Below are 23,327 nucleotides of genomic sequence, written 5' to 3'. Positions count from 1 at the left end.
TCACCAATAACCTGCTCACCAATGCTCAGTTTGGGTTCTGCCAGGACCACTCGGCTACAGACCTCATTACAGCCTTGGTCCAAATATGGACAAAAGAGCTGAATTCCAGAGGTGAGACGAAAGTGACTGCCTTTGACATCAAGGCAGCATTTGACCTGAGTGTGGCATCAAGGAGCCCTAGTAAAATTGAAGTCAATGGGAATCGGGGGGAATACTGATTCGCTGATGATGTAACAGTGTTCAGTTCCATTCGCAACTCCTCAGATAATGAAGTAGTCCATGCCTGCATGCAGCAAGACCTGGACAACATTCAGACTTGGGCTGATAAGTGGCAAGTAACATTCGCGCCACACAAGTGCCAAGCAATGACTTTCTCCAACAAGAGAGAGTCTAACCACCGCCCCTTGACATTCAATAGTATTACCATTGCCACTATCAACATCCTGGGGGGGGGGGGTCACCATTGACCAGAAACTTAACTGGACTAGCCACATCAATACTGTGGCTACAAGAGCTGTCAGAGGCTGGGTATTCTATGGCAAGTGTCTCACCTCCTGACTCCCCAAAGCCTTTCTACCATCCAAAAGGCACAAGTCAGGAGTGTGATGGAATACTCTCCACGTGCCTGGAGGAGTGCAGCTCCAACAACACTCAAGAAGGTCGACACCTTCCAGGACAAAGCAGCCCGCTTGATTGGCACCCCATCCACCACCAAACATTCACTCCCGCACCGTGGCTGCAGTATGTACCATGTACAAGATGCACTGCAGCAACTCACCAAGGCATCTTCGGCAGCACCTCCCAAACCTGCGACCTCTACCACCGAGAAGGACAAGGGCAGCAGGCGCATGGGAACACCACCACCTTTAAGTTCCCCTCCAAGTCACACACCATCCTGACTTGGAAATATATCGCCGTTCCTTCATCGTCGCTGGGTCAAAATCCTGGAACTCCCTCCCTAACAGCATTATGGGAGTACCTTAACCACATGGACTGCAGTGGTTCAAGGCGGCAGCTCACCACCACCTTCCCAAGGGCAATTAGAGATGGCCAGCAACATCCACATCCCAGGAATGAATAAAAAAAACGAAGATAATAAGAGAAGATATGGTACAATGTTTTCACAGTACTTTGATGCATACTGATCTCTGAACTCACGCAGCATTACTGGGTCATAGAGATGCAACTGCCAATATGATCTGGATTGCCTGAAGACACATTTTTTCTCACACACACAAGGTTTTAAAGACAGAAATTATTTGCTGTATACAGTAGTTGGAAGTAAATGTAACAGCATATTGAGATAATTTCATAAAATTTACATGAACAGGTCACATAGTTCGTACTCTTACCTTATAGCCACCCAAGATATACATATAGATTCCATGTGCTACAGCTATGTGGCCACTACGTTCTTCTGGTACAGAATCATGAAAAGCTGGGAGTGGCATTCTATCCTGGTGATAATCAAGAGCAATTTCCTCCTCTTCCTCCTCTTCCACTACATGTAGGTCCGCATTCACACCTTCATTTTCATTTGCCATGTTTCACAATTTCTAAACAAAAATGAAATGCAACTTTACAGTGTACACTTCCTCACTGGCTCCAAATGAGCATTTAGTAAATGAAAGTCAAAGTAGGATGTTTATTTCAACCAGAGTGGCAGGATAGCACAAATGGTTGCAACTATATATAAACCTGTAACTGAAAAAAAGGATACAGAATTTGGAACTCCAGATTTTATTCTGTATTTAGTGTTCAAATAGGGCAATTAGGTCATTTAAGAGTGGGGGGGGGGGGGAGGGGGGAAACAAACATAAAATAATTAGATTTATGAAAATTGAAAAGCAGAGGGAACAGCTAATGATAACAGTACTTTGTTGGGGAGGGGGGAATCAAATATCAGCTAAGTAAAAAGGAAATTAGACCAGATAAATTGGCAAGATAAACTGGCAGTTAGGACAATGGAAAAGTTTCAAATGGCAGATGATTTGGGTATAAAATAGGCATATTCACACAAGGAGAGGGTGCAGAAAAGCTTGACTATTTATGGATCTCCTTCACTGTTATAATCTGTGCGGTGCTGATTTATAAAACAAAAGTGCAGGTCCGATTCTGTAGTCAGATACCATCAACTTCATTTGTAACCCCGGTTGTACTTTAAAAACCCCATATTTATCAAATATTGCAGGCTGCTCACACTCAACGTGCATCATGAGGCTCATCTGGCAGGGCAAAATGAATTAAAGCATACTTAACAATTAAAAACAAAAAGTTGCACCATCGCAATCAGTGCAGATACTGGTTTAAAACTCTGGTCCAGACTCACATCTTGCAGTAACTGTGCTGGAATTCTTGACTGTTCATTTCCAAAACCTGGACTGTCTCAAACTAAGGTGGTGTGGCGATGCCAGAGTTGGACTGGGGTGGACAAATGTAAGAAATCACACAACACCAGGTTATAGTCCAACAGCTTTATTTGAAATCACAAGCTTTCGGAGCGCTGCTCCTTCAGGTGAAGTGGAGAAATGCATAAAGACACAGCTTATATAGTCAGAGAATCATGTCAGATGTTTACAGGTAACCTTTCCAACTGCCATTTATCGCACCTCGGCAGGGAGATAATCACAGCAGTCAAAGGTGTGAATGGTGTCCAAACAGGTCAGTCAGGGAAACATTACATCAAAGAACAATGAGGTGGGGTCACAAGGGGTCAAATATTGCAGATGCTGGGGTCTGTATGAAAAACAAAAAAAGACAAAAAATGCGGACCTACATGTAGACCTCCTCAGAAGACAAACACGGGACACAACCAACAGAGTACCCTTCGTCGTCCAGTACTTCCCCGGAGCGGAGAAACTACGCCATGTTCTTCGCAGCCTTCAACATGTCATCGATGACGACGAACACCTCGCTAAGGCCATCCCCACGCCTCCACTACTCGCTTTCAAACAGCCGCCTAACCTCAAACAGACCATCGTTCGCAGCAAATTACCCAGCTTCCAGGAGAACAGCGACCACGACACCACACAACCCTGCCACAGCAACCTCTGCAAGACATGCCAGATCATCAACACAGATACCATCATCACACATGAGGACACCACCCACCAGGTACATGGTACATACTCATGTGACTCGGCCAACGTTGTCTACCTCATACGTTGCAGGAAAGGATGCCCCGGAGCATGGTACATCGGCGAGACCATGCAGACACTGCGACAACGGATGAACGGACACCGCGCAACAATCACCAGGCAGGAGTGTTCCCTCCCAGTCGGGGAACACTTCAGCAGTCAAGGACATTCAGCCTCCGATCTTCGGGTAAGCATTCTCCAGGTGGCCTTCGAGACACACGACAACGCAAAATCGTCGAGCAGAAACTGATTGCCAAGTTCCGCACCCATGAGGACGGCCTTAACCGAGATCTTGGGTTCATGTCACGCTACATGTAACCCCACCTGATGCAGGGTCATCCAGACTCGAGTCGACATTGGCTTGTTCTCTCTACACAGATGCGGCTGGACCTGCTGTGATTTCCAGCCCAAAAAAATGTTTTTTGTCTGTTTTTTTGTTTTTCATACAGGCCCCAGCATCTGCAATATTTGACCCCACCTCATTGTTCTTTGATGTAATGTTTCCCTGACTGACCTGTTTGGACACCATTCACACCTTTGACTGCTGTGATTATCTCCCTGCCGAGGTGCGATAAATGGCAGTTGGAAAGGTTACCTGTAAACATCTGACATGATTCTCTGACTATATAAGCTGTGTCTTTATGCATTTCTCCACTTCACCTGAAGAAGGAGCAGCGCTCCGAAAGCTTGTGATTTCAAATAAAGCTGTTGGACTATAACCTGGTGTGTGATTTCTTACATTCAAACTAAGGTGTAAAGGCAGTGTTCAAACTCACTATACCAACCAATTCCCCAATACTTGGCACAACCATTCTCTAGTCATATATATATCTCACACCTACTAGTTTCAGACCAGATTTTTAAATTGTTTAAATTAAAGCAAACCATTTATTGGCTTCTTGTTTAAATCCTGAAGTCTTGATAATCTCATAGTTAAGAGTTTCAAACTCTTGAGCTAATTTAATTTTGCTGTTAAAATGTTGAAGATGACAGAAGCGAGAGAGAAATAATGACCTCAGTTCATGACGACCTTTGCTGGCCCTTTAAGGTCTCTTACAGTCTGCCCAGCAACTAACCTCAGAGTCCTGAATGCAATTGAGGATATCTATTCCACTTTTCTGCCTTTCCTATGTGCATCTGCTCATATTGTCTGGCCGGACTTAACTACCAACTTTAAATTTTTATCCATCCAAATCTACATGGAGGATTTAGCTGATACTAAGTAATGGTGGGGAGGGTGAGCGACAGCTTAGGGTGGCAGTGACTGAAAAGCATAATTTCACAGAACGTGATTCACAAAATACTAACCCAGAAATCCAATGAAATAAAAAAATGAAATCATTCAGGCTAGGCCTTTATTCAGGTCTAGGTTTTCAACTTTTGTGGTTGGTCAGCTTTTTAGGAGGCTATGCCCGCTTCTCGGAGTTTTGTTGGTTGATGTTCATGAATGTACTATTTGTGGTCTAGGTAGAAGCAACCATTATAAGGCCGAGCATACAAACATAATGAATAGAAGAACTGTACATTCTAAATTATGCCTGCAACCAGTAATTATTTTAAATTGCACATAACAAAATCCGTAACACACGGTGGAGATCCGAAAGCAGTTTTTGTGAACAGGCCACGGCCCGCAACTGAAGTAAATACCTTCCCGCTGACTCTCCAACTAACTGCCGGGCCTCGGACCGACAAAAGTCAGCTCGACCCCGGATTAGCAGACGGCCTCGAGTCGGCGCTTCCCCCGGCGGAGGGTGAGCGAAGCCTCTGCTCGCGGTGCGCCGGCGGGCTCCCCGACCTGAAGGGCAGTATTTAGCTGTGTGTGTGTCTGTGCTGGGCACACCTTTACCTCTGTCCGCATCGCCGCTTGTTTACAAACTCCACGCGCCACCGCAAACGACGGAAGTCGCACTCCGGACAACTTCCGGTCGGTTGGAGCTTGACAGATGGCGCGCGCCCGGCGCGAGCAGCGGGCTGGCGGGTCACATGATCGCTCGCGCGCCCGACAGCGGGAGCTGCGGGCTGGCGGGTCACATGATCACTGAGACATAGAAGATAGGAGCAGGAGTAGGTTATTCACTGAGATCATGGCTGATCATCCAAATTCAGTACCTTGTCCCTGCTTTCTCCCCATATCCCTTTAGCCTTAAGAAATATATCCAACTCCTTCCTTGAATATATTTAATGAATTGACCTCCACTGCCTTCTGTGGTAGAGAATTCCACAGGTTCACCACTCTCTGGGTGAAGAAATTCCTCCTCATCTCAGTCCTAAATGGCTTACCCCTTAGCCTTAGACTGTGACCCCCTGGTTCTGGACTCCCCGGCCATCGGGAACATCCTTCCTGCATCTAGTCTGTCTAGTCCTGTTAGAATTTTATAAGTTTCAATGAAACAGCTCCTCAGTGCAATGCTTCCGAGGTTACATCCCCCCTCGTATCACTATTTGAAGAAGGGGCTGCTCCTCAATTTCTAGCTGCAATTCAGTCCCACTCACTTGCTCTTTGGGGGGTGGGAGGACCTCCTACTGGGTCTGCTCCTGGGCTTGACCAAGGTGACCATCCACAGGTCCAGGTTGGACACGGCCTGTGGGGGCGGTTGTTCTGGCCGCCTGCCTCTCTTCCGTGGCTTCGTCCACCCCCAGGCGGCCTTGGGTAAGGAGCAGCACAGGGACTGCAGGACATAGTCATTGCTAGAAACAGTATTATGATTTAATTTATTCAGTTTCTATTGTATGATTTGGGTTTTATTAGTTGGGCTCCTTAAAGGTTCAACTAAAAGAGTTAGTACAATCCATGTGAAGATAAAGCAGTGTGACATTGGTTAATCCTAGAAACATAGAAGATAGGAGCAGGAGTAGGCCATTCGGCCCCTCGAGCCTGCTCCGCCATTCAATGAGATCATGGCTGATCATCCAAACTCAGTACCCTGTCCCTGCCTTCTCCCCATATCCCTTGATCCCTTTAACCTTAATCCTAACTCAGCTGAACTTTCAATCACTACTATGGGGGGGGGGGGGGGGGGGAAGGAAGAGGGGGGATCATACACACAAAGTAACATTTGGAGTGGGGACAGATCCAGAAATTGCTGGTGGAGAGGCCAGTGCTGAAGATATAAGGTTGTATTTCCTGGAAGGTCTGGGCCTATTTTAATGAACCAATAGTGGTGGCACAGATTTGCCCCAGTGTCACCTGACCAGGGTCAACACTACATTCTCAAACAAGTGGTCCAATTAAACTGAAGATGCTTAAAATAAAACAGCCAAACCAAAAGGAACCATACCAACTTAGTCAGAATGTTAATACTCTATACCCTGTGGTGGCCACCAGTCGCAGAAATCGCAGGAGAGGCAGGCAGCCAGAGCCATCCACGCCCATCTTGGGCCTGTAAATCGACATTTCAGCCAGACTCAGGAGCAGACCTACGAGAAGGTGCTCCGATTTACCTGCCCCCATCCTCACTGTGTGACCAAAGATCAGGAGCTTGGGGCTAAAGTGCAGCCAGAAATTGAGGAGCAGCCCCTCCCGATAGCTAAATAGGGGTTGCAAACTCTCACACTCAGTATACACATGAAACACAGATCCTTCCAGGCCGCAAAAGTAGCAAGAGGCCTAGGAATCTGCAAAAGTGCTTAAAAATGTATCGCCGCTACTGCTTTGTGCAACACTCTACACCCCAGATCCCCAATAGTGCAGGGAAGGACTCTCACATGGAGAGCCTTCTATTGTGCCCGCCCGCCCCCCCCCCACACTGATGACGAGATGAAACACAAAGGCAAGAATGCTACCACTAAGCCAAAGGTTTGTTCCAATCCTATTAAGTGGCACTTGGTCATTTTATCCTGAAAGAGGTTACTTGTATATATAGGGAAATATGATCTCTATCATTTTTACAGTATTTTAGAAGAGGTAAATCAAAAGATTGGAAAGAGATACTGATAAACGCCCACTTACTGATTCAAAAGAAACACTTTTTACAATTATTATTTTCATATAGGAAATGGCAGACATGTTAAATAATTACTTTGCATCAGTATTTACAGTAGAGGAAGAGGATAGCATGCCAGAAATCCCAAGGAAATTAATATTGAATCAGGGACTCACCAAAACTAATGTAAATAAATCAACAGTAATGAAGAAAATAATGGCATTAAAGAGCAGCAAATCCCCAGGACCAGATGGTTTTCATCCCAGGATTTTAAAGAAAGTAGGACAGAACACTGCAGATGCCCTAACTATGATCTTCCAAAGTTCTTACGATTCAGGAACCGTTCCTTTAGATTGGAAAATTGCATGTCACTCCACTATTTAAGAAAGGGAGAGAGGAAAACCAGGTAATTACAGACCAGTTAGCCTAACATCTGTTGTCGGGAAATTACTGGTCTATAATTAAGGATAGAGTGACTGAACACCTTGACATTTTTCAGCTGATTAGAGAGCCGACATGGATTTGCAACGGGTAGGTCATGTCTAACGAACCTAACTAAATTTTTTGAGGAAGTAACTAAAGTAGTGGACAGGGGAATGTCTATGGATATTATTTATATGGATTTCCAAAGGCATGCGATAAAAGTCCCTCATAAGAGACTGTTAGCTAAAGTTGAAGCTCATGGAATGGAGGGCAAATGATTGACCTAGTTAGGAGATTGGCTGAGTGGCAGCAGACCGAGAGTAGGGATAATTGGCAGGTTGTGACTAGTGGCGTCTCACAGGGATGTGTGTTGGGGCCTCAACTATTCACTATATTTATTAACTGCTTAGATGATGGGATAGAGAGCCACATATCCAAGTTTGCCGATGACACAAAGATAGACGGCACAGTAAGCAGTGTAAATGGAAGCATAAAGTTACAAAGCATTATTAATAGATTAAGTGAATGGGCAAAACTGGCAAATGGATTTCAATATAGGCAAGTGTGAGGTCATCCACTTTGGACCTAAAAAGGATAGATCAGAGTACTTTCTAAATGGTGAAAAGCTAGAAGCAATGGAGGATCTATGTACATAGATCATTAAAATATGGACAGGTACAAAAAATAAATCAAAACGGCTAATGGAATGCTGGCCTTTATATCTAGAAGACTAGAATACAAGGGGTTAGAAGTCATGCTGCAGCTTCAAAATAGTGCCATGGGATCTTTTACATCCAACTGAGACGTGGCCTCGGTTTAACGCCTCATCCAAAAGACGGCACCTCCAACAGTGCAGCACTCCCTCAGTATTGCACTAGGTTTTGTGCTCAAGTCTCGGGGGGGGGGGGGGGGAATTTGAACCCACAACCTTCTGACTCAGAGATCCAACACAATATATAAAAGGAGGATAATCAAGTAAAGCAACAGCATAAATCAGAACAACCTCTGATACACAAAGCTAATTTTTAACAGCAATTTGAAAGGGTGGTGCTTTAACATACGAAGGACTCTTAAAAATGTTTTATCAGGGAAAAAAATCAACAAAATACTGAATACATAAATACTCACTTCTGGTTTCTGAAAAATCAATTGCACAAAACCCATAAATGCCCTAGGTAAGAGGCAGGCTTTGAATGTGCCCAGTGTCTCTAAGTGCACTTCATCCAGTACATGAAACTCAGCTAGCGGATTTCCTTTTCATGTCTGTTGAATGATGACTTTTTCCCCTCAGGTTTATTTGGTGGTTGCTCATTACCAGTATTCCCCTTATTGCTCCTATCGGGCTCTTTCTCATTCCACAATTTCTCATCTCACCCTACACCTGCAGTCTTTCTAGTAGCCATTTTACTTGTTAACCCACCCAAATTTGCTCATCATAACCACATTAATCGTTGTTATCCTATAATTTCTTGCTACCTACCAATGGTGCTTGTAGTTTCTCACCATTGGCAAAAGATTCTTTTGCTACTGGACCACTCTGGTCAGTCATCCTATGATTTATCGCCATCAGTCTCTCTGGTCTCCTAAGAATGTTTCCTAACTGCTATCACACTTTCAAGCTTTCTTCCTGCAGTTTATCACCAAGGTGATTGCTTCTGTTCCATGGTTTGGCACTGCAGGTCTTTACAATTTATGATCACTCAAGACTTGCATGCGTGGTTTCAGTAAGTCACTATCAATGAGAAATTACAGGTAAGCAATAAATCAGGATAGAACTGGTGATGAACACCTTGAGCTGAACACAATCAGCATAGAACCACTAGTGAGAAAATGGGAAGTTCAAAGGGAAAAATACACAGATGACAACAAAAGGCTCAAAAATTTAATTATTTGGACACTATTGGGTGATGGGCATTATAAAAGAACTACTAAAGGCACTGGGAGCTGTCCATTCTGTCACTTGTTCTGGCAACACCGTAACTTTTCAGAAAAGGAAATTGAGCATTTATGCATCTTTTAATGATTTCAGCTAAATGGTAAAGATATTTTTCCAAGAGAGAGCAATGTGAGGAAAGGTGCTTTTCTTTAATCTAACATTGAACCATGAAAAAAATGTTAATTTGGTCCTTCAATATGTCGTAGCAAAATACCAATGCACTTCACAGCAGTTTTAAAGTAAAAACAGTAAACATTTAATATTGATTAAAAATTTAATAGGAACATATTGAGCCTACATACATAAGTAAATGTAAACTATACAAGAATGCGTAAAACCCAAAGTAAATTTAGGGTGAAATACTGAAAAGTCTCCTAGAATGGCTGATAATTTCTGTAGTTATTTTGTAATTTTTACATTGTTACTCAAACCACCAAATTTTGTTTACAATAATTACTGTCTCTATTTACATCCAATAATTAATTACATTAGGACCAATATCCTGAAGAAAAAGCTTTCAGAGATGGTCCCAATGGCATTATTTGTCCACAGGAGTGTGTAGCCATCAAATAGTAGAATGTGAATTCCCTGCAATTCAACATAAATTGATCTTATACTGGTGAGAATAATCTCATAACTTGTGAGCAACAAAGAATGACATGTTGACAATCACCAGTGAATATAAAAATGGGTGTTCTGTACTTACCCAATATCTTCATTTGTCTTAAGGGTAAAATGCAAATTAAGAGATGTCTTGCTTTACCAGTTTATATTTCACTGATGAAAAAGCCATCACTACTGGTGTATTACGTAAAACAATTTATTTCAGAATCTAGCCCCAGGATGATATAAAATGTATTAACATAGTAGATATGTTAATTAGTCTACAAAAATGAATAAAATACAGTACAACCGAACAATCACATTTATATCAACCCAATTTGGGTTTGCACATCTCAAACATTACATTTGCCGATCATAATGATATATATCTTGCAATACATCATTAAGTGTGATATACGCAAACATTCTGAAATCAAACTTTCAGTTTAAAATACAACCAATCTCATTTCTCCTGGTGTCCAGCCGAAACCCAGAAAGTCATTTTCTTCTGCACTTGAGACAACAATTGACGAGGTAACCATGGAAGTTGACTCTGCAAAACTGTGGAATTTTTGGCAATGCAGTCTAAGCACAACCTACAGAGGAAAAAACATCCATCAGCCAACATAATGCATCTGTTCACATCAAAAGTAGTACATCCATTCTTCTTAATAATTCGGTCATTAAATATACTACATAATGTGGCACGGCGTATTTTTGGATTTGAACGTTCTGATCCTTACTCGATGGGGAGTCTGTCAACCCGTTTCCTCATGCTAGGGAGTAAAAAAAAAAAATCAGCCATGGTTCTTGCTCCTGATTTGTTATCAAGTGACTGCTGTGTGAGGCCAGATGAGGACAGAATCTAGCCCAGCTGTGATGGCCCCAAGTGTCAATCAACTGGCACTCACTGTCCAGGTTTGCACACAGTACACCCACATGGAGTTGCCACATGTTCCAAAGTGAACTGTAGTTTCTACTCTGTACATCAGAACACATTTGTGGGTTGTAGAATCCTCCACATTAGCCACCATGAGATTAAAAGCTCCTCTCATGCTCAGAAAGTATCCTTACTTTAAAAGCTGGGATCCAGATCAGGATGTCTGCCTTCATCAGCTGTGGATGTAACCCTCCAGCCAGCCCAGCTGCTTCCTATGTTGCCTCCGCCTGCTCACTTGTTTCGTGTTTCACCCACTGCACTGACCTCAAGCTCATTTTCTAAATCCCCTGGGGTAGATGTAATGGTGCTGCTGCTTGCCAGAAAGGGATTGAATGACAGGTGTGCTGAGAGATGCATGGTTGCTCTTGGTCACTGGCCTCTCTCTGCCTGCCTCAGTTTCTTCTGCTACACCTGCAGAAATAAAATGGAAAAAATGTTACCAACATGTTGTCATTACAACTTGATGCCATGCAGCCTTTGCCTATAGTACTAGTATGGCCGTGCTGTTCAATGCATGGCATCAGTGAATGCAAAACTGAATAGGATAAAGAATAAAGAAAGAATAAGTGTGGTACAAACCATAATCTGGAGCCACGCCTCCTATATTCCCATTCATGGTTGCCTTGCAAAGTCCTGTTCCTGTATTTGGTTGGCCTGCCCCTTAAAGTGGAAAGAGGATGCAGCTTGGCATATCCTCCTCCTTTTCCTGTTCTCATCCTCTCCGTCTCGTTATGCACTTTTTTCCCTCCACAAAAGCAGAAGCGTACATTGAATGGTAGACATTGTGATATGACATGTTCTGAAACACTTGTAACAGGATACTATTTGTAGGTTTTGAGAAGACAGAAACATGCTTCATGCAGATACTGCACATGGAAGGAATTGGCAGGAGTTTGTATGTTAAGATTCTTACTAAAAAGGTGATGCTGAGCAAAGAAAATGTTGGGAAGTGTACAGTGCAGCCTAAGGGCCAACCATGGGAAGCTAGTCAAATAATGAAAGAATGTATGGGTAGGAGGAAACACAATGGTATTAATAGTTGCTGCACTGTATAACTATAGTATGTGTAGTCCCCAATCTTGTCACTCCTGGTGACATCATTGAATTTTTATCAGCACTGAACCCTCTGCAGTGCTGTTGAGATCGACTTGATCGGCCACTTCTCGTGGAGCTCGCTGACTCTACAACCATTGGGGGAAACAGGATGACATTCATGTTTGCTACAATAATCTTTCATCTGGTTTTTCCTCGAAGCAGGGCATCCTGCTGCTGAACATTTTCTTCATCTGCTGTCATTGCTAGAAGCCTCCATTCAAAATATCACATTCCCCTTTAAGCTGGCCACTATTGAACAATCGCCAAATTAAAAGGGTAGTCCTTGTCTGATATTATACAAATTAGCTGAATCCAGAAATAATCAGGTTCAAGAGTTCAAATTGGGCACCAGCTGACCACGCACTGTTGAACATAAGCTGGGGTATTTGGGCCAAATGAAAACTGTCTCCAAGTAGTTTCAGAACAATACTATGTATCAATGAGTTTTGTTCAGACAGAAGGGAGTGCATTCTCCAGTCAGGAATGTTTGAGCTTTGGGTGCAAGGTGCATGTTTCCAATTAAAAAAGTGAGTGGAGATATTATGCCAACTCTCCGCTCATTTTGAATCCCAACTCTCTGATCTGGATTTTACTGGTGTAGGAAGTATTTGGTGTAGGTGGATGCTTGTAAATTGGTGTATAATAACATGATGACATAACTGCTACGATTTTATGCTGTTTCCTAAACTGAGCTGCATGGAGCTCCGGACGGTCTGCACCTGGGCAGGGCTGGAACCGATGTCCTAGGGGGTTTGTTTGCTAGTGCTGTGGGGGAGAGTTTAAACTAAAATGGAAGGGGGTTGGGAACCTGAGCAGGGAGACAGAGGAAAGGGAAACAAGGATAAAAGCAAAAGATAGGAAGGAGAAAAACAAAAGTGGCAGTCAGAGAAATCAACGGTTTAAATCAAACATGGCCACAGTAAATAATAATTCTAATAGGTCTAAGAGCGTTAAAAAAACAAGCCTGAAGGCTTTGTGTCTTAATGCGAGGGGCATTTGTAATAAGGTGGATGAATTGGCTGCGCAAATAGAGGTAAACGAATATGATTTGGTTGGGATTACGGAAACGTGGCTCAAGGATGGCCAAGACTGGGAACTCAACATCCAGGGGTATTCGATATTCAGGAAAAATAGGCAAAAAGGAAAGGGAGGTGGGGTAGCATTACTGGTAAAAGAAGGGATTAACACAATTGTAATGAAGGATATTAGCTCTGATGATGTGGAATCTGTATGGGTAGAATTGAGAAATACTAAGGGGAAAAAAACATTAGTGGGAGTGGTATATAGACCTCCAAACAGTAAGGCAGAGGTTGGGGATGGCATTAAAAGGGAAATTAAAGAAGCGTGCAAGGGCACAGCAGTCATCATGGGTGACTTTAATCTACGTATAGATTGGGCTAACCAAATTGGTAACAATACTGTGGAGGAGGAATTCCTGGAGTGTTTACAGGATGGTTTCCTGGACCAATATGTTGAGGAACCAACCAGAGATCAGGCCATCTTAGACTGGGTATTATGTAACGAGAAAGGATTAATTAGCAATCTTGTTGTACGAGGCCCCTTGGGTCGGAGCGATCATAATATGATCGAATTCTTCATTGAGATGGAGAATGAAGTAGTTGACTCAGAAACAAGGGTCCTCAATTTAAATAAAGGAAACTACGATGGTCTGAGGAGCGAGTTGGGTAGGATTGATTGGGGAATGGCACTCAAAGGGGTGACGGTGGATAGGCAATGGCAAACATTCAAAGACCAAATGGATGAACTACAGAAGTTGTTCATCCCAGTTTGGCATAAAAATAAAACAAAAAAGGTGACTCAACCGTGGGTAACAAGGGAAATTAGGGATAGCATAAGATCCAAGGAGAGGACATACAAATTGGCCAGAAAAAGCAATAATTCTGAGGATTGGGAGCAGTTCAGGATTCAAAGGAGGACAAAGGGATTAATTAAGAAAGGGAAAATAGAATATGAGAGTAAGCTTGCAGGGAACATAAAAACTGACTATAAAAGCTTTTATAGATATGTGAAGAGAAAAAGATTGGTGAAGCCAAGCGTAGGTCCCTTGCAGTCAGAATCGGGGGAATTTATAATGGGGAACAAAGAAATGGCAGACCAACTAAATACATATTTTGGTTCTGTCTTCACAAAGGAGGACACAAATAACCTCCCAGAAATACTGGGGAACATAGGGTCTGATGAAAGGGTGGAACTGAAAGAAATCAGTATTTGTAGGGAAATGGTGTTAGGAAAATTGATGGGACTGAAGGCCGATAAATCCCCAGGGCCTGATAATCTACATCCTAGGGTACTTAAGGAAGTGGCCCTAGAAATAGTAGATGCATTGCTGGTCATCTTCCAGAACTCGATAGACTCTGGAACAGTACCCATGGATTGGAGGGTAGCTAATGTTACCCCACTATTCAAAAAAGGTGGCAGAGAAAAAGCGGGGAATTATAGACCAGTAAGCCTGACATCGGTAGTGGGGAAAATGCTAGAGTCCATTATAAAAGATGTAATAGCAGAGCACTTGGAAAGCAGTGACAGGATCGGACAAAGTCAACATGGATTTACAAAAGGTAAATCATGCTTGACTAATCTACTGGAATTTTTTGAGGATGTAACTGGTAAAATAGATAAAGGGAGAACCAGTGGATGTGGTGTATTTGGACTTTCAGAAGGCTTTTGATAAGGTCCCGCATAAGAGATTAGCGTGCAAAATTAAGGCACATGGGATTGGGGGCAAGGTATTGACTTGGATAGAGAACTGGTTGGCGGACAGAAAACAAAGAGTTGGAATAAACGGGTCGTTTTCCGAGTGGCAGGCAGTGACTAGTGGGGTACCGCAAGGATCGGTCCTAGGACCCCAGCTGTTCACAATATATATTAATGATCTGGACGAGGGAATTGGATGGAATATCTCCAAATTTGCAGACGACACAAAGCTGGGTGGGAGGGTATGCTGCGAGGAGGATGTCATGAAACTCCAGTACGATTTGGACAGGTTAGGTGATTGGGCAGAAACATGGCAAATGCACTATAATGTGGATAAATGTGAGGTTATCCACTTTGGTGGCAAAAACAGGAAGGCACATTATTATTTGAATGGCAATAGATTGGGAGAAGGGGAAGTGCAAAGAGACCTGGGTGTTCTTGTGCACCAGTCGCTGAAGGTAAGCATGCAGGTGCAGCAGGCGGTTAAGAAGGCAAATGGTATGTTGGCCTTCGTAGCAAGAGGGTTCGAGTACAGGAACAAGGATGTCTTGCTACAGTTGTACAGGGCCTTGGTGAGACCGCACCTTGAGTATCGTGTGCAGTTTTGGTCGCCTTATCTGAGGAAGGACGTTCTTGCCATGGAAGGAGTGCAGCGAAGATTCACCAGGCTAATACCTGGGATGGCAGGAATGACATATGAGGAGAGATTGTGTCGTATGGGCTTATACTCACTGGAGTTTAGAAGATTGAGAGGGGATCTCATCGAAACCTATAAAATTCTGTCAGGCCTGGACAGACTAGATGCTGGAAGAATGTTCCCGATGGTCGGGGAGTCCAGAACCAGGGGTCATAGTCTAAGGATAAAGGGTAGGACATTTAGGACTGAAATGAGGAGGAATTTCTTCACCCAGAGAGTGGTGAACCTGTGGAATTCTCTGCCAGAGGGCGGTGGAGGCCAGTTCATTAAATATATTCAAGAAAGAGTTGGATATATTTCTTAAGGCTAAAGGGATCAAGGGATATGGGGAGAAGGCAGGGACAGGGTACTGAATTTGAATGATCAGCCATGATCTCATTGAATGGCAGAGCAGGCTCGAAGGGCCGAATGGACTACTCCTGCTCCTATCTTCTATGTTTCTATACAGAAATTAGTTTAAAGAGACCAACTGTAAGATTGCCGCATTATCAGGCCACAAGTTTTTTTTCCCCGTTGCCATGAGCTATTTGAAGACACTTTGTGGCTATTGCTATAGTGTCGCCTTTTTTTCTTCCGCTGCTGCCATAGTTCCACAATACATTTTCTGTTGAAAGTTGCCGTACATCTGTATTTTGGAAACAAGGGGAGGACCAGAAGAATAGGCAAGCAGGTCAGACTGCATTCATCCATCAGTAACCCAGCACTGGAATATATAAGCAGAAATGCACACCTCCATGTTGTCTGAGGTGCAGTGACTGCAGAAGTTTGATTCACCAGGGAAGCAGTGATGGAGTTAGGCCACATGCTGAAAGCAGAACTATAGTCAAACTCCAATATCGGCACAGTACTGCCAATGACTGTAAAAGTAACAAACATTTGTTTCAAGCGGTCATAGAGGACACTGCAATCATCAGCTATGAACTAATATGTGAACAAAGTCACAGATGCATTGTTTTAGTCTACTTCCCCATCGTCAACCAGCAGCAGTCCGATAAGGCTCTGCAATTTAACAAGAGTGGTGGGATTCCCAAAAGGTGTAGGGTTATGGATCGTACCCACATGTTCCATTACATAATGCCACTACCCACAGAAATCAGAAAGACTTCTGGCCGCTTATTGGCTCCAATGCTGACCTCAAACAAAATTCCATGGTCAGTAAAGTAACATCTAATGTGGATGGCCACCCAAGCCATTTTAGCACAGCTGGGGCATCTATCTTAACGTTTTGGGTGGGGGAAAACATACTGTAGCCAGCCAAAGTGCTCTGAAGAAAAGTTTAATCAGCTCTGAAATTTAAATTACTACTTTTTCCAATCAATTGCTCAGTGGAGAGAAAATTCAAAAAGTTACTGCCCCTGCCTCTGGCAGGATCTAGGACCCTTGACCCTTCCAGTGATGTGAGCACCAGGTTCCGCCCCAAATTGTTCCCCGCAGATTGTATGAGTTGGGTAAGTCGGAGTGGAAGGAGGAGCTCCCTTGCTTCGCCTTTGTTTTTCCTAACTTTTCACCCTGTAGGAAGAGGCCGGTGTCGGGAGCAGCAGGAGAGTAGTGAGTATTTAAACTTACTTTCGCGGGCTATCTTTTCAAAGGCCGGTCAATCTCACAGACCGGCGGCGGCGTGCCAGAGCCACGCCACGATTCAAAAAGTGACGTGGGCAAGAGGAAGCAGCTGATTGGGTGAGTACGGCCAGGTGAGTATTTATACTACTCTATAGTTTGACAGTTAAGGTTAATAGTTTATAAAGTTTAGACGGTCTTAACTTGTGGTTATAGTTTCTAAGGTCTCTGTTGTGTAGCAGGGAGTGCTAGTAAACAAGGGCCCTTGAGTAAATCATTTAATTGTAGTGTAATTAGTGGCATTCATTTGATTTAATTTAATTTAAATTAATTAAAGGGTAAGTCATGGCAGCACAGCTCGGCCCCGTGGCATGCTCCTCCTGCACTATGTGGGAAATCAGGGACACTTCCCGTGCCCTGACGACCATGTGTGCGGGAAGTGTATCCAGCTGCAGCTACTGGCAGACCGCATTGCGGCGCTGGAGCTACGAATGGATACATACTGGAGCATTCGCGATGCTGAGGATGTCGTGGATATCACGTTTAATCAGTTGGTCACACTGCAGGGAAAGGCTGCACAGGCAGGAAGGGAATGGGTGACCGCCAGGCATAGTAGTAGGCGCAGGCAGGTAGTGCAGGGGTTCCCTGTGGCCATCCCCCTCTCAAACAGATATACCGTTTTGGATATTGATGAGGGAGATGGCTTATCGGGGGAAGGCAGCAGCAGACAACTTCCTGGCACCATGGGTGGTTCTGCTGCACAGGACGGGAGGAAAAAGAGCGGGAGAGCTATAGTGATAGGGGACTCTATTGTAAGGGGAATAGATAGGCATTTCTGCGGCCGCAAACAAGACACCAGGATGGTATGTTGCTTCCCTGGTGCAAGGGTCAAGGATGTCTCGGAGCAGCTGCAGGGCATTCTGGAAGGGGAGGGTGAACAGCCAGTTGTCGTGGTGCATATAGGTACCAACGATATAGGTAAAAACTGGGATGAGGTCCTAAAAGCTGAATATAGGGAGTTAGGAGGTAAATTAAAAAGTAGGACCTCAAAGGTAGTAATCTCAGGATTGCTACCAGTGCCACGTGCTAGTCAGAGTAGAAATAGAAGGATATTTCAGATGAAGACGTGGCTAGAGGAATGATGCAAGGGGGAGGGATTCAAATTCCTGGGACACTGGAACTGGTTCTGGGGGAGGTGGGACCGGTACAAACTGGACGGTTTGCACCTGGGCAGGACCGGGAGCGATGTCCTAGGGGGAGTGTTTGCTAGTGCTGTTAGGGAGGGTTTAAATTAAAATGGCAGGGGGTTGGAAACCTGTGCAGGGAGACAGAGGAAAGGGAAGCAAGGATAGCAGCAAAAGACAGGAAGGAGAAAAGCAAAAGTGGCAGTCAGAGAAATCAAGGGTGTAAATCAAACATGGCCACAGTAAATAATAATTCTAAAAGGTCTAAGTGTTAAAAAAACAAGCCTGAAGGCTTTGTGTCTTAATGCGAGGAGCATTTGTAATAAGGTGGATGAATTAGCTGCACCAATAGATGTAAACGGATCTGATATAATTGGGATTACGGAGACATGACTCCAGGGTGACCAAGGCTGAGAATTCAACATCCAGGGGTATTCAATATTCAAGAAAGACAGGCAAAAAGGAAAAGGAGGTGGGGTAGCATTGCTGGTTAAAGAGATTAACACAATAGTAAGGAAGAGTATTAGCTCTGATGATTCCAACTCTTTGCTTCCCGTCTGCCAACCAGTTCTCTATCCAAGTCAGTACCTTGCCCACAATCCTATAGATAAGGGAGAACCAGTGGATGTGGTGTATTTAGACTTTCAGAAGGCTTTCGATAAGGTCCCGCATAAAAGATTAGCGTGCAAAGTTAAAGCACATGGGATTGGGGGTAAGGTACTGACTTGGATAGAGAACTGGTTGGCAGACAGGAAGCAAAGAGTTGGAATAAACGAGTCTTTTTCCGAGTAGCAGGCAGTGACTAGTGGGGTACCGCAGGGATCGGTGCTAGGACCCCAGTTATTCACAATATATATTAATGATCTAGAGGGAACTAGATGTAATATCTCCAAGTTTGCAGATGACACAAAGCTGGGTGGGCGTTTGTGCTGTGAGGAGGATGCAGAGGAACTCCAGTATGATTTGGACAGGTTGGATGATTGGGCAGATGCATGGCAGATGCAGTATAATGTGGATAAATGCGAGGTTATCCACTTTGGTGGCAAAAACAGGAAGGCAGATTATTATCTGAATGGCAATAGATTGGGAAAAGGGGAAGTGCAACGAGGCCTGGGTGTCCTTGTGCACCAGTTGCTGAAGGTAAGCATGCAGGTGCAGCAGGCGGTTAAGAAGGCAAATGGTATGTTGGTCTTCATAGCGAGAGGATTCGAGTACAGGAGCAAGGATGTCTTGCTGCAGTTGTACAGGACCTTGGTGAGACCACCCCTTGAGTATTGTGTGCAGTTTTGGTCGCCTTATCTGAGGAAGGATGTTTTTGCCATGGAGGGAGTGCAGCGAAGAGTCACCAGACTGATACCTGGGATGGCAGGAATGACGTATGAAGAGAGATTGGGTCGATTGGGCTTGTATTCGCTAGAGTTTAGAAGAATGAGAGGGAATCTCATTGAAACTTATAAAATTCTAACAGGACTAGGCAGACTAGATGCAGGAAGGATGTTCCTGATGGCGGGGGAGTCCAGAACCAGGGGTCACAGTCTAAGGATAAGGGGTAAGCCATTTAGGACTGAGATGAGGAGGAATTTCTTCACCCAGAGAGTGGCGAACCTGCGGAATTCTCTACCACAGAACGCCATTGAGGCCAATTCATTAAATATATTCAAGGAGTTAGATATATTTCTTAAGGCTAAAGGGATCAAGGGATATGGGGAGAAGGCAGGGACAGGGTACTGAGTTTGGATGATCAGCCATGATCTCATTAAATGGCGGAACAGGCTCGAGGGGCCGAATGGCCTACTCCTGTTTCTATCTTCTATGTATGATCTGTGCATTATTGCACCGCAGGAATTTCTAGCCCCCGTTCTTAATTTTTACCAGATATCCAGTAACCTTGTCCTCAATCAACAGACAGGAAAGGTTAGAAAGTTCATACAAGTAAAATGTTCCAAGATGCCAGAGTCCTAACTTCAACGTCATGTTTGTCCCAAAGAGGATTACTAGGAGAAGTTACCCTCCCCCTCAAACAGGTGCTGTGAATGTTGTTTTGCCTTGAAACAAGAAATCAAGACCATCACTTTCCATTTTTCTAATTAGAACATGGTTAACATTAACTAATGATAATTTAACAAATAGAATATAAAGTCAAAGAAGATTTTAACACATTTACCTGAAGAGTGAATAGGGCTGTGTTTGAAAGATCAGCACATCATTACAGTGACCCTAGTTAAAAGAGCAGCAGAGGTAAGATTTGTAGCACATTTTAATTCATGCCCCTCTCCATTGATATACAGTAATAACAGTTGTCAAATCATTATGCAACTGTAGTTTTCACAAGAACATAAATAAATCCTAACTTCCATTAACCAAATTACCTCTAATTTCTCCTAAAGTATGATCTAAGCTGAAAGTTCAGTTTGATGAGATGCTTCTGATCAGAACTACTTTTCTGGTTCCGAGATAGAAATAAAGTAGTTTTCAGTTTTATTCAGACATACAATTCTATATGAAGAGGTAACAAATATTTGTTGAGAAAAAAATATAGGGTTACATAATAAAATATGGAAGACACAATTCCAGTTTTGACATTTAAAAATGACTACGTTTTTTTGTTTAGAAATTTTATTTCATTATTACTTCTTCACAGATTTCCAATTGCTAACTCCCACCATTGCATTTCATTATTTAACCTGGATGGTAAGATAATCCATGGTCTGTCAGTGGTAAAACAATACTTAAACATAACTCATTCCAAAGTTCTTTCCGTGAAAGTGGGAAATGATCAAAAATGTGACAGAAGTAAAGCTATAGATCTTTTCCCCCCTTTTATTCTTAACAGAGAACCAGAAAATGACTAGATAGGGTTTGAAGGTTTCAAGGATAAATACAGAGTAAAATATTCTCAAACACAAAGGGGGCTAAATTCGGTTGATTTGCACCTCCCAAAGAGGGCGCTAACGGGGCACAAATCAACTAGCGCCTGGGCACGGCGCCACCAACGCCTCCCGTGAAATTCAACAGGTGGTTAGCGGCGGCGCTAAACCGTTAGCACTGCGTGGTGCTGCGCTGCCGGCAACGACGTAATCGCCGTGTGCAGCGCCCCACTTGCGCCCTGGCTATAATATTGGGTGGCGCCCCCCCGACTTACCGCTGGACGCTATGTCCGCTGGGGTCAGGGGGGCCTACCTGCAGCCAGGGTGGCGCTAGTTAAAGGGGAGGTGGCGGGCCACCATTTTCGTTGCTGGCCGCCTGCCAGCACCTACCCCTCTGCCGTCCCCGGCCCCCGTGAAGCCCCACCGCGGGGTGCCAGCTGCTCCCGATCCCTGGTGGCCCAGCTGGGTGACGAGACATGCTGCGTCAGGCCCCTCCCCTTTAATAAGGAAAGGAAGGCCTGCAGTACCATGACGCGACGTGCTGCGATATTGGCTCACAGCGCCCCAAGAGGGACGCGGGGCGCTTCCAGTAGCGCCCCATCTCCCTCTCGGGGAGCTACCTAGGAAAATCAGCCGCGGAGGCGCTAACTTTTCGGGCCGGCGAAGGTCGTGCCCCTTTTTACCCCAAATGTTTCTGTTGTCGGGTCTATCAATGTGTCATCTGTCACAAGTACCCAGAACTGGATAACGTGAATATAGAATTGGATTAATATACTGGAGTTTTCCTCAAATCCTCAAAAGGTAGTAATCTCCGGATTACTCCCGGTGCCACATGCTAGTGAGTACAGGAATAGGAGGATAGAACAGATGAATGCGTGGCTAGAGAGATGGTGCAGGAGGGACGGCTTTAGATTCCTGAGGCATTGGGACCGTTTCTGGGGAAGGTGGGACCTGTACAAGCTGGACGGATTATACCTCAGCAGAGCCGGGACCAATATTCTCGCGGGGAGGTTGGTTAGTGCTGTTGGGGAGGGTTTAAAATAACTTGGCAGGGGGGTGGGCACCAGTATATAGGAGTAGAAAAGAGGAATAAGGTGCATAAAAGTGTGAGTGCTGGATAGTACTGGAGAAGATAGTACTAGAGGCGGTAGTAGTACCATATTAGATAGGAGCAGACTAAGAAAAACTACAAAACATTAAAAAATGGGGTTAGAATGCATGTATGTAAACGCATAAAGTGTGGTGAATAAGGTTGGTGAGCTACAAGCACAATTAGCTGTGTGGCAATATGATGTTGTGGCAATAATGGAAACATGGCTTAAAAACAGTGAGGACCGGGTACTTAATATTCAAGGATACAAGATGTTCAGAAAAGATAAGGAAGGAAAAAAGGGAGGTGGGGTGTCAGTGCTGATTAAGGAAGACATTGTTGTGTTGGAAAGGGAGGATGTTCTTGAGGGGACAAGGACAGAATCCATTTGGTTAGAGTTGAGGAGCAAAAAGGGTATGATCACGCTATTGGGGGTATTCTATAGGCCTCCAAATAGTGAGAGGGAGGTAGAGGAGCAAATCTGCAGGGAAATCGCAGAGATATGCAAGAGCTATAGAGTGGTGACTTTAATTACCCAAATATCGATTGGGATAATGCTAGGGTAAAGGGAAAGGAATTTCTGAAATGTGTTCAGGAGAATTTCCTTGACCAGTATGTTCTTGGCCCAACAAGGAAGGAGGCATTGCTGGATCTGGTGCTGGAGAATGAGGTGGGCCAGGTCGACCAAGTGTCTGTGGGAGAACACTTGGGTACGAGTGATCATCGTATCAGAAGAAATAAAAACAGAAAATGCTGGAAATACTCAGCCTCCAGATATGAGGTCCTTCTATTCAATGGCCCAAATGACCACCTTTTGATTTATACACCCCAAAAAACCCTCAGCATCTGTGGAGAGAGAAAGAGAGTTAACGTTTTCAGGTCGATGACCCTTCGTCAGAACTGGAAAAAGCTGGAGATGGAACAGGTTTTTAAGCAAGTGCAGGGGCAGGGAAAGGGGGGAGGGTAGGAAAGAACAAAAGGAAAGGTCTGGGATAGGAAGGAAGGCAGGAGAGATTAAGTGACAAAAGGAATGATGGTGCAAGTCAAAAGGAGATGGTAAAGGGACAAGTTAAGAAACAAAAGATGGCTCTAGATGAAGTGTAAATGGCAATGGCAGAATGAAAGACAGCTGCCATGTGAGAGAAAAAAATGGAAAAAAA

The 23,327-nt window shown here is 44.0% G+C and overlaps 2 protein-coding genes across 8 annotated transcripts in view; both read right to left on the bottom strand.

Annotated features, from left to right (window-relative positions):
• The window catches only part of LOC147109225 (kelch domain-containing protein 2-like), a 28,574-nt gene extending 23,475 nt beyond the window's left edge, over positions 1 to 5,099 (bottom strand). Inside the window, exons 1-2 of one of the 3 annotated variants that reach the window (XM_086002960.1) lie at positions 4,785 to 5,099; positions 1,353 to 1,556 (exon numbers count right to left, since the gene is read on the bottom strand). In XM_086002960.1, the coding sequence (XP_085859086.1) occupies positions 1,353 to 1,544 (192 nt within the window). In that variant the 5' untranslated portion in view covers positions 1,545 to 1,556; positions 4,785 to 5,099. The remainder of the gene's footprint in view (positions 1 to 1,352; positions 1,557 to 4,784) is intronic. The other 2 variants (XM_086002958.1, XM_086002959.1) reach the window with 2 other exon arrangements.
• A 4,575-nt stretch (positions 5,100 to 9,674) lies between these two features.
• LOC147109224 (kelch domain-containing protein 1) overlaps positions 9,675 to 23,327 on the bottom strand; it is a 78,731-nt gene continuing 65,078 nt past the window's right edge. For 4 of the 5 annotated variants that reach the window (XM_086002939.1, XM_086002943.1, XM_086002942.1 and 1 more), the window contains 2 exons: positions 20,375 to 20,427; positions 9,675 to 10,618 (listed from right to left, as the gene is read on the bottom strand). In XM_086002939.1, the coding sequence (XP_085859065.1) occupies positions 10,486 to 10,618; positions 20,375 to 20,427 (186 nt within the window). In that variant the 3' untranslated portion in view covers positions 9,675 to 10,485. Of the gene's footprint in view, positions 10,619 to 20,374; positions 20,428 to 20,579; positions 20,654 to 23,327 lie in introns of those variants that run through there. The other variant, XM_086002941.1, reaches the window with a different exon arrangement.

This window comes from Somniosus microcephalus, chromosome 12 (genome assembly GCF_052327205.1).
Source record: "Somniosus microcephalus isolate GS21.2 chromosome 12, FLI_Smic_1.0, whole genome shotgun sequence".
NCBI classification, from domain to species: domain Eukaryota; kingdom Metazoa; phylum Chordata; class Chondrichthyes; order Squaliformes; family Somniosidae; genus Somniosus; species Somniosus microcephalus.
The sequence above is the reverse complement of the archived record's forward strand: the minus strand, read 5'-3'. Positions and strand labels throughout refer to the sequence as shown.